The sequence below is a fragment of the Ctenocephalides felis genome, unplaced genomic scaffold (assembly GCF_003426905.1).
Source record: "Ctenocephalides felis isolate EL2017-DRISC unplaced genomic scaffold, ASM342690v1 CF-g0.4_SCAFFOLD_01604, whole genome shotgun sequence".
NCBI classification, from domain to species: domain Eukaryota; kingdom Metazoa; phylum Arthropoda; class Insecta; order Siphonaptera; family Pulicidae; genus Ctenocephalides; species Ctenocephalides felis.
The window spans coordinates 9,447,367-9,459,369 of NW_020537758.1; the positions used below are offsets into that span (position 1 = coordinate 9,447,367).

A 12,003-nucleotide genomic window follows, 5' to 3' on the forward strand; every position below is an offset into this window, starting at 1 on the left:
TATAATATCTGGATTTACCACGTACTTAGTTATAATCATATATACTTTTTATTATTATTCACAAAACCACACAAGTGTTTTTTAATTATGAATATAAAATTGTGAGGTTATAAACACACACCAATCACGAATCCGAAGATGACCGAAAAACGTAAATATAGATGAGACACTATATGCCATCTATATAATCGAAACAAAAGCATAGATAAAAGATGGGAACAAAATTTTAAAACGTTATTTTTAAATTCAAATATATACTTATTATATTTATTATTTGATTTTTATAGTTATTTATGTTACTTATATGTATTAATAACTTCTATTGATTAATATTTTAACTGTTTATTGATACTGAGTACTTTTATTAAACATTTTATTTTTTTTTTGCAAAAAGTGTACAATACATAGGTACAAAATCACAAAATTCCGATTCAAATTTAAGTAATACTAGTACTAGTGGACCTTAGATAATTTTAAAATGTCCTAGATACAATCAGAAAATGTTTTAGATTGTGTAATTTTTTTAGATAATCTAAAAATGTTCTAGATAGTGTGAAAATGCTCTACGAACTAGTTGCATATTGTCTAAAATATTGCAAATAGCCTGAAAATATTGTAGATAGTCTGAAAAAATTGCAGTTCGTTTGAAAATGTTGTACATCGTCTAATAATGTTATCTAAAATATAAATATAAAATCAACTTTTGGAACAAAATCATGACGAAAAATAACGTCAAACTTTGAAATCGTATCGTATAACTTTGCAAATTTTGTTAAAACATATAACTTTTGTTTGAAATAAATAAAAAGCTTATGAATCTCTCTATACATCTGCATTTACCAGTTTTCAACTTTTGGAACAAAAACATGACGAAAAAAATAGTCAAACTTTAAAATCGTATCGTATAACTTTGTAAAATAATTGTTTGCGCGTTTTTCGACTGCAAATGTGCCAAATTCTGTTAAAACACATAACTTTTGTTTAATATAAATAAAAAGCTTATAAAATTCTCTATACATCTGCATTTACCAATTTTCAACTTTTGGAACAAAATCATGACGAAAAAAATCGTCAAACTTTAAAATCGTATCGTATAACTTTGCAAATAAATTGTTTGCGCGTTTTTCGACTGCAAATGTGCAAAATTTTGTTAAAACACATAACTTTTGTTAAATATAAATAGAAAGCTTATAAAATTCTCTATACATCCGCATTTACAAAATCAACTTTTGGAACAAAAACATGACGAAAAAAATCGTCAAACTTTAAAATCGTATCGTATAACTTTGCAAATAAATTGTTTGCGCGTTTTTCGACTGCAATTGTGCAAAATTTTATTAAAACACATTACTTTTGTTAAATATAAATAAAAAACTTATAAAATTCTCTACACAACCGCATTTACCAAATATTAACTTTGGGAACAAAATCATGACGAAAAAAATCGTCAAACTTTAAAATCGCATCATTAAACTTTGCGAACAAATTGTTTGCGCGTTTTTCGACTGCAAGTGTGCAAAATTTTGTTAAAACACATAACTTTTGTTTAATAAAAATAGAAAGCCTATACAATTTTCTAAACAACAGCATTTACCAAAAATCAACTTTTGGAACAAAAACATGACGAAAAAAATCGACAAACTTTAAAATCGTATCGTATAACTTTGCAAATAAATTGTTTGCGCGTTTTTCGACTGCAAATGTGCAAAATTTTGTTAAAACACATAATTTTTGTTTAACATACATAAAAAGCTTATAAAATTTTCTTTACAACCGCATTTACCAAAAATCAACTTTTGGAACAAAATCATGACGAAAAAATCGTCAAACTTTAAAATCGTATCGTATAACTTTGCGAATAAATTGTTTGCGCGTTTTTCGACTGCAAGTGTGCAAAATTTTGTTAAAACACATAACTTTTGTATATCATAAATAAAAAGCTTATAAAATTCTCTTTACAACCGCATTTACCAAAAATCAACTTTTGAAACAAAATCATGACGAAAAAAATCGTCAAACTTTAAAATCGCATCTTAAACTTTGCGAACAAATTGTTTGCGCGTTTTTCGACTGCAAGTGTGCAAATTTTGTAAAACACATAACTTTTGTTTAATAAAAATAAAAGCCTATACAATTTTCTAACAACAGCATTTACCAAAAATCAACTTTTGGAACAAAAACATGACGAAAAAATCGACAAACTTTAAAATCGTATCGTATAACTTTGCAAATAAATTGTTGCGCGTTTTTCGATTGCAATTGTGGCAAAATTTTGTTAAAACACATAATTTTGTTAACATAAATAAAAAGCTTATAAAATTTTCTTTACAACGCATTTACCAACAATCAACTTTTGGAACAAAATCATGACGAAAAAATCGTCAAACTTTAAAATCGTATCGTATAACTTTGCGAATAATGTTTGCGCGTTTTTCGACTGCAAGTGTGCAAATTTTGTTAAAACACATAACTTTTGTATATCATAAATAAAAAGCTTATAAAATTCTCTTTACAACCGCATTTACCAAAAATCAACTTTTGAAACAAAATCATGACGAAAAATATCGTCAAATTTTAAAATCGTATCGTATAACTTTGCAAGTAAATTGTTTGCGCGTTTTTCGACTGCAATTGTGCTAAAATTTATTAAAACACATAACTTTCAATATAAATAATTCAATATAAATAAAAAGTTTATAAAATTCTCTATACAACCGCATTTACCAAAAATTAACTTTTGGAACAAAAACATGACGAAAAAAATCGTCAAAGTATAAAATCGTATCGTATAACTTTGCAAATAAATTGTTTGCGCGTTTTTCGATTGTGCAAAATTTTGTTCAAACACATAACTTTTGTTCAATATAAATAAAAAAACTTATAAAATTCTTTATACAACCGCATTTACCAAAAATTAACTTTTGGAACAAAATCATGACGAAGAAAATCGCCAAACTATAAAATCGTATAACTCAGTAAACAAATGGTAAATAATAAAATATTTAAAAACTAAACAAATGAATACATCTTCAAGATTAATATTTACATTATTAGACAATTAAATAAATGAAAAAATCGGTAAAATTTACAGGAAGTATAGGATAAATTTTATATACAAAAATAAAATATCATTATTCTTGTAGTTCTTTTTATTTGATTAAATATAAGTCATAATAGGCTAAAGTAATTATAAAAGGGCAACTCTATATACAGGTTCAAAGAATATTAAGAATAGTTTTCGTATATTCACTAATAAAACCAGTATAATTTCTATATTTACATCTAAATTAATATAGAATTTATTAAATAAATATCAAAATATCACATCACATGACATAAGATCAGAGGTACTGTACAGCAGTAAACAATAATAAAAATATATTTTTATTATTAAAAAACCATTAAATAGTATTATAGTTATAAAATTTGGCAACTGAAGAATTTCCCTCTTGGGAAAAACTATGATGAAGTCGAATATTTAGGTTTATATTTATTCTACTATACTATTTATTTCATATAATTTCTATCTTGTTGTCCGTCAGTACAGCACCTACTTGTTAAATTTGACTTGTTAACTCTTACATATGATAATTATCGTTTTTTATTATTGTGACCAATACAGAGACATATAAATAAAAATCAATTAAAAGCAAATGAATAAAATATAACCTTTGGAATGTATCTAACTATCTCGTGATGCATCATATGAGATTGAATCAACATTCTTGATTTCCAAGCAAAAGAACACTTTTACCAATGCAGCTCGAACCAGCGATTTTAAAGCAGGATTATGGGAAACATAATTTTATAAAAATACTGAAATTTTAATTTTAAACTAAGCCATAAATAATGAATGATGTACAGCAGTGTCATACATCAACTGAGTCACGGGTGTCACGAACTATACTATGTCGAGTTACAGATCTTTTTGCTGGTTGTTGTAATGCTTCAGCCAGAGTCTCCTGAAAAAATATATATAAATTATAATAATAACATGATAAAGCTATCTAATTATTTTTGCTTTTACTATTATTCCAATCGTTCATAAATTGTTACAATTTAACCACTTTCCGTAGGCCTATAATATTTTAGGATGTTGATGTAGACTAATTAAATTTCATTAAAACTGCAAATATTTTCACATCGGTCATTTAAATAGAGACGGAAGGTGTTTTGTTAAGACTGAAAATATTTTACATAGTCTGAAAACGTTCTAGATAATCTGAAATTGTTCTGGATAAGTTGTCTGAAAATATTACAAATCATCTGAAAATGACTTTAAAAGTTTAAAAATGACCTAGATAGTCTGAAAATTCTCTAGATAGTTTGAAAATTTTCTAGAAAGTCTGAAGATGTTCTAGATAGTTTGAAAATGTTCTAGATAATCTGAAATTATGAAACATTTCTAGATAAATCGTCTAAAGATATTACAAATCATCTAAAAATGACTTTGAAAGTTTAAAAAATGTCCTACGTAGTCTGAAAATTCTCTAGATAAAATGAAAATTTTCTAGAAAGTCTGAAAATGTTCTAGAGAGTCTTAAAATGATCTCAAATAGTCTCAAAATGACCCTAAAAATGTTTAAAATCTTATACATATATTCTGAAAATGTTCTAGATTGCCAAAAAATATTATGAAAATGTTCTAGATACACTTTAAAAATATTGCAAATTATCTAAAAATGTTGCAAATGGTCTAAAAACATCTAAAAAAAGTTGCATATTAGGTAAAAAGTGTTGCAGATGGTCTGAAAGTTGCATATTGTCTTAAAATGTAGCAGATCGTCTGAAAGTGTTGCATGTGGCCTAAAAATGTTGCAAATTGTCTATAAGTGTTGCAAATCGTCTAAAAAAGTTGCAGATAGTCTGAAGATATTGCAATTTGTCTGAAATTTTGCAAATTCTCTGAATGTGTTGCCAAGCATCTGATAGTTGCCCGAAAATATCTCAAAATGTTGCAAATCGTCTAAAAATATTGTTGAAAAATCATTGTTGATGGTCTAAAATTGTTGCAAAATATTTTAAATCATCTTGAAGTATTGCAAATCATCTGACAGTGTTAAAACTTGTCCGAAAACATCTATAAAATTTTGCAAATCCAAAAATATTGTTGAAAAATCGTTTCAGATCGTCTAAAAATGTTGCAAAATATTGTAAATCGTTTGGAAGTGTTGCAAATTTTCGGAAAGTGTTGCAAATCGTCTGAAAATATTGCAAATCGTCTGAAAATATAGCAAATCATTTAAAAATTTTGCACGTCCTCTAAAAATATTTCAGGCCGTCTAAAAATGTTGCAGATCGTCTGAAAGTGTTGAAAATTGTCCAAAAATGCAGAAAATTATCTAAACATAAAAAAATGTTGCAATTCGTCTGAAAGTGTTAAAAATTGTCCAAAAATGTTGCAAAATATCTCAAAATGTTGCAGATCGTCTAAAAATATTATTGAACTCCTAAAATCGTTGCAGATCGTCAAAAAATGTTGTATAACAGCCAAAATTGTTGCAGATCATCTGAAAGTGTTGCAAGTTATTGTAAATAGTCTGAATATTTTGCAAATCGTCCAAAATCATTGCAGATAGTCTAAAAAGGTTTCAGATCGTCTGAGAGCCTTGCAAATTATTGCAAATTGTTCGAATATGTTGCATGTTGTCTGAAAATGTTGCAAATAGTCTAAAAATATTGCAAATTGTCTCAAAATATTGTAAGTCGTCTAAAAATGTTGCAAATTATCTAAAAATGTTGAAAATTGTCCAAAAATGTTGCGAACAATAAAAAAATGTGATATATTAACAAAAAAATGTAGCAAATCGCCTAGAAAATTATGCATTTCGTTCTTAAAAAACTGAAGACGATGTATCAAATTTTGCCTCACATGCACACACACACTTTTACTAATTTTAACGCAAAATGATTCAGAGTGACTTAAAACATCGATAAAATATGAAATTAGCAAATGGAATAATCTGGCTAAAACAAAACTACTCCTTTGAAAAATTAATTAAGCTTTTTTTAAAAAAAAAGAGAAATATATAAACTGCAATAATTCTTGGAGTGAAAATTATTATTATAAATGTTAATAATAAATAAATAATATTAATAAAATAATAAATTAATGTTAATAAAAAATAAAATAAAAATGATAACAAACCTCAAACCTGGATGTAATCAATTTGCTTTTAGAAATTGATTTACGTGGTATGTTGTCTAAAGACTTTGGAGGCAAATCTAAACAAAAATCGAAAAAAATAATAAATAAAATATAAATAGAAATAAGAAATAGCTGTAAACACGTATAAAACAATTAGCCGAGTCAATAAAGGATAGAGGACAAGCAACATTAGAAATTCCGATTTTACTAATTTTACTTTTTTAATATTATGCAAAATCAAAGATATTCAATTTTTATCAGATTAATTTTGATGAAAAATGGTACTTATAAAATCAATTTTTTGACCAACAGAAAATATATATAATGTAAATAATTAATTGTTAATAACAACTGTACTTATAATGACTAATAACGCGGAAATTTATACACGATTTTTTTTAAACATTAAGAATAAACATACATATTTTTTAAACATTAAGAATTATCATTTATCTCTCTTAAAGGAAGAATAAAATTATTTTCCTCTTCTGAATAATATTAAAAAACAATTTTTCAGAAAAAAATAATACAAAATCAAAGCTGTTTCTGAGGATTTTCTGCGAAAAACTGTTATTAACTCGGCTAAATAATAAAATGAAAATTTAAGTACCTCTAGGGTTTTCTATACGGTTCAAACCTGCAGCTAATTCTTTCACACTTCGTCGTTCTAAAGCAGCACCTATAAAATAACAAAAAATAAAAAAAATCAGCACATGATGACATTTTTATTATAAAATAAATTTTTTTATTACATACCAGGCGTAATTCCAACAATACTTCCTCCAACCAGACTTGTCCCAATCGTACCAGGACTAATACCCAGTATACTACCACCGGTTGCTGTACCGACCATATTTTTGTTGATACCAGTCAATTCTATAAAAATGACACAACACTTTAACAGACACACCAGGAAAAAAGCATTTCGAATGTTTGTATGAAATAATGTGTTTCTTATTACTGTGGCTTTTTATATTTTACCATTATCCATGCCGTCCATGAGCAGTGAGTCGTTATTATGAGATGACGGTGATAGTTGTTCATCGTAGAATTGGAAGTCAGTATTCTGTCTGTCGGCACCAGAAACCGACCAGGGCCTAGGTTTTACACTTGTCTGATTTGGCCTGGACCACACTGAGCAATGGGAACCTGATTCGTGGTGGATGGTACAGAAATGATTGTTAAAATGAAACATGGTGCATTGGGGTAATTGAATTACGATTCGATTGATGACTAGTGAAAGTTGCTAAACTCAAAACACAAATACTAAGTGAATACTAAGTTTTTTTATTTAATTATGGATAACAACATGGTATAGATAAAACAACATAACACTTAAGAATGTATGCATTAACAAGAGATGCCTAATGAATTCATCTGAGGATATATTTCTTACAATTACGAAGCTGTATATTTAATGCGATTAGTGTATTAAGTGCTACAGTACAAAATCTTACGAACTAAATCATAGAAATTAATGTAGTTAATAAATGATTAGAGAGATTGTTATAAAGAATATCAATCGATGCTAATTAATAAGATTTAAAAAAAGCAAAAACATACATGGTAGGGTAGCATGCAAAAAAAATATAGAACAAACAACATGCTTTTACATAAATATAATTACTATACATATTTTAACTAGTGGTGCATGGCATCGTGCCTAAACACAAATTGTTGGAACTTCCCGTACCACAATTAAATATTGGCGAAAAAAATTAATAATCAATAAATATTGATCAATGGTTAATAACAATTATTTTAAATATTTTCAAATAGATAATTATAAATACTATATATTTTATCGTTCATCGCAAAAAACACTTAAGAATGTTTACATTAACAAAAGATGCCGCATGAATTCATCTGAGGATATATGCATTTCTTTTTTTTATGATACATGAATATATTTATCTAATAGTTTTTCTTCATGGCTACTTAATTATTATTATTATTTATTACGATTATAATGCATATAAAACGTATTCATTTTTAAACTCAATTGTAAATTTAAAGTTTATATTTATTGAATAAACTTTGTATATTTTTGAAAATTTTGAATAAAAAAATCTTCTGTAAATTTTGAAATTTGTTTAAGTTTAAAAATTAAAAATCTTGATATGGAACCCTAAAAAATTGTAACAAAATTAGTACTCATTTTTAAATTCTCCGTGAAATATCTGATAATTTGTTGTGCATATGTCTAGTGATTATTTTGAACCGCCAAATATCTTTTTTTGGTACTTCTTCCTGTATATCTCCGAAACCGCCAGAGCTGCCTTAGAAAAAATCATTATCAATTATTCAATTATTCATGTCGTCATTACAAGTAAAATGTTTTTTGAATTATAAAAATCGGACGCTCCGTTCTCTCAAAAACTGAAATACAGTTTCTGGCACTTTTTGCCTAGTATCTCCGAAACGGCTGGGCTGTCTTCGCCAAAAACTAATCAGCACGTCTCCTTATCGATACAAATCTAATTGGAATCATTGAAATCAGTTAAACCGTGTTCCCGAAATCGTCGACAAAAATTTGTATCCGAACATACATACAAGCATAAATGTTCAGAAATCTTTGAAACGTAAAGATATATAAAAATTTTCATTTTCGATTTTTTGCGATTACCATAATTTACCCTATAGGAAGTTATAAAAAAAAATCGATTCTTACTGACGGGGAAAAGAGCCGATTAGTTTTTGGCAAAGGCAGGTCCAGCCGTTTCGAAGATATGGAGCTAAATGTGTAAAAAACTGCAGCTTTTGAAAGTACAAATCATCCGATTAGCTTGTGTTAACGATGTTAAGAAAAGAGTAGTTTTTAGAAAATGCAAAAAAAATAAGATTTTTTGGTTTCAAAATTAAGAAAAAAATCTTTTTTTTTGAATATCGTAAATGATTTTGATTTTAATTTTAATCCTAGCTAAAATTCTAAAGCTCACTTATATGCTCGAAATAAATAATGTTAACCTAACAATTCAGTTTATATATAATTCTTAGAAATATGAGATAAGGTCCTTCATTCTAACTCGGCTTGAATAAATTTTGTTTATATTACTTTTTAAAAAATAACATGAAAAATTACCAGGTCACCCAAACAAATATTTAAAAATTTAAGTAGGAAATCACCTACTCGAAAGACTGTTAGTTATTAATATATAATATTATTATTTTTTTTAAATTAAATATCATAGGGGTTAAACTCTTTGAATTCTTTTACAACCAGAATATTGTATTAAAAAAATATATTATTTTGATCGGCAATAAATATATGCAGGAAAAAATTACTTTCCATGTAAACATATATAAACGTACGCGTTCAATGCATAAGCTCTTATATTTTGCCTATAGAATATTTATATTCATTATAAGTAAAAGTTACAGTATTTATAATAATCTATTAGAAAACATTCAATATTCCTCGAATATTTCGTTACGGTACGGGAAGTTCCAGCAATTTGTCTTAAGGCACGATGCCATATACCACTACTTTGTTATAATGTGTCCAGAAATGTTAGTATATGATTATAACTAAATACTCTAAATTCATGCAACATCCAGTTAGTAGTTAGATATGTATTCGAGTCCTACCATTTCTGGTAACAGTCGTCTCAGTACTTTTCGTAGTGCTACTCGCGCTGTCGTTAGAAGTATCATCCGATCTATGATGTGCAGAAGATCTGTCATCCAAAACTGCAAAATAAATAAATAAAATATTAGTATTAATATACTACAGTGAAACATACTAGCTGTTACCTACCTTTGCAATCGAGAGACAGAAAGGCGTTGGATACCACATTAATAGGCGAACTTCCTAAAGAATGCCGTCCCGATGCTGGAGAATGATTTTCTAAGTTGTCAATTGATAAAGATCGTGGTTGCGAATTTATCAAATCCGTCACATCTAGAAAAAATGATAAAATAACTAGTTGGTATTGGTATTTTGACTTGAGGCAAGTTACATGAACTTCTCGATATGTGTAAATAATCGACTTAATCAATGAAATATAAATTAATTCATGAGTGATTAAAAGTATTCCGAGTGGATTTATTACACATAATTGAAAACAAACGAACGCGTTAACTCGGAGTATTTTCTAAGAGCAAATTTTCAAAAATCAATAATTTTTATAATTGAACCAGTTTCCGTAGGACTTTAATGGTTTAGTATGCTCGTCTAATTTTAATTTTAACAAACGTCAAAAAAACTACTCATTTTCTCAAACTTTGATGAATTTTAAAAATTAAACTACTTGTCGTAAGGCCGTAATATTTCAGAAGTTCTATAAGACCATGATATATATCGCCAAAAAAAGTTTCATAAAAATCGTCTTAATTTTTTTTTTCAACATTTAATTACAAGAAAACGGCTCGGTAGATTTTCACCTAAAACTAATCAGTATCATTCCCAAATAATATATTTCGAACAGTTTTTGATTTTTTAAAATCGGTTCGGTAGTTTGAGATTAAATGTGGTCGAAAAGTTTAACACTTTTTTTCAAATTACAAAGAAAACACAAAACTGACAAACGATAGTCCTCATCGAGATACATCAAATAGCTTTTAAATTTCTGAAATCGGTTCAGGCGTTTTTGAGAAAACGTCGATCAAAAGTCTAATTTTGACTTTTTTTATAGCGCCCCCCCCCTATTAATTTTAACTGTTCTAACAGTTTGTCATTAAAATTATATGAATATTTACATATTTTTTAAAAATTAATTTTTAATTATTCTGGATTTAGTACACAAACAAACAGATATAATCTAAAACCGTATAAAATAGGTTGATTTTAAATTTATTTAGAAAATCGAGGCGATTCGCGGGTTGATTATAATCAAATATTTTTAAATTTTCAATTATTTTAACGTATGTGCAATATTAATATTTGGATTTTGAAACATTTACTTATTTATTATGCGAGTTATTCTATTGAGCAAATCATGCCAAGAGAGCTAAAAAAAACTAGCTTTTCATTTTCAATCATAACACTCGTATTTCATGTTGGATTTTTAAATTTAATTTAATTTTCAATAATTTAATTATTTACAATATCCAAAATATAAACAGATATCAAAAGATCCGAATTGTATTTATCCGTGCCCTCCGGTCATATTCAGAGTATCAGTTTTGAAGTTAAATTTTTAACGTATTTTAGAAGTATTGTCAAAAAATCAGTAAAAAAATGCATAGAAATTACACATTTCTAACTATATTAAAAAAAAACTTATTATATTTGATATGTATTATTTCTGTATAGTTAATAATTATTAAATTTAGAGTATGGACACCACTAGGTACAAACAAGACTTAAGATTTTTGTTCCAAAGTAAATTTTGCTTCCATTTTTCATATTTGTTCCATTTCCATAACCCTAACCACATATCATCAACATTCAAAATTCATCGGAAGCCAGACATTTGCAAATAAAAAAAAAGTTACAATTTAATTTCCCGGAATAAATATGTCATTTTCTAAGCACTGACTCCCCATTTTATATTTCCGATTATAATTTGTTTATATGTTTTAAAAAGTTTCGTTTTAACTAAATCAGCTCGCAATGTTTCATCAATAATGCCCAATATTAATTTAATCTTCCGTAGGTTTGCGCTTACGGGATTGAACACTAGATAATTTCTTTTTCGATTCCACGGTAACTTCAAACTGAGAAAATATTGAATAAGTAGATTAAGCAAAAAACAGAGCTGTTATTTACTAATTTGCAGAGTTATTAATCGATTAATTGTTTCTACTGATATCACATTGCAAAATAAATGTGCTTTTTGTATCCCTACTTAAGTTAGATTGTTTATTATAATGTACTAAGTATTCTAGACTTTATATAATAATTATATAAAAAA

The 12,003-nt window shown here is 27.0% G+C and overlaps 2 protein-coding genes across 2 annotated transcripts in view; one reads left to right on the forward strand and one right to left on the reverse strand.

The window, feature by feature from the left end:
• LOC113372995 (H/ACA ribonucleoprotein complex subunit 4) overlaps positions 1-12,003 on the forward strand; it is a 32,164-nt gene that overhangs the window by 15,887 nt on the left and 4,274 nt on the right. The gene's annotated exons all lie outside the window — the stretch shown is intronic.
• LOC113374095 lies at positions 3,758-11,635 on the reverse strand. Its single transcript, XM_026614361.1, has 8 exons — positions 11,629-11,635; positions 9,906-10,049; positions 9,737-9,838; positions 7,130-7,297; positions 6,905-7,024; positions 6,759-6,827; positions 6,149-6,225; positions 3,758-3,962 (listed from the first exon to the last, which is right to left on the reverse strand). The coding sequence occupies exons 1-8, from the start codon at positions 11,633-11,635 to the stop codon at positions 3,870-3,872; spliced, it is 780 nt and encodes a 259-aa protein (XP_026470146.1). The 3' UTR covers positions 3,758-3,869.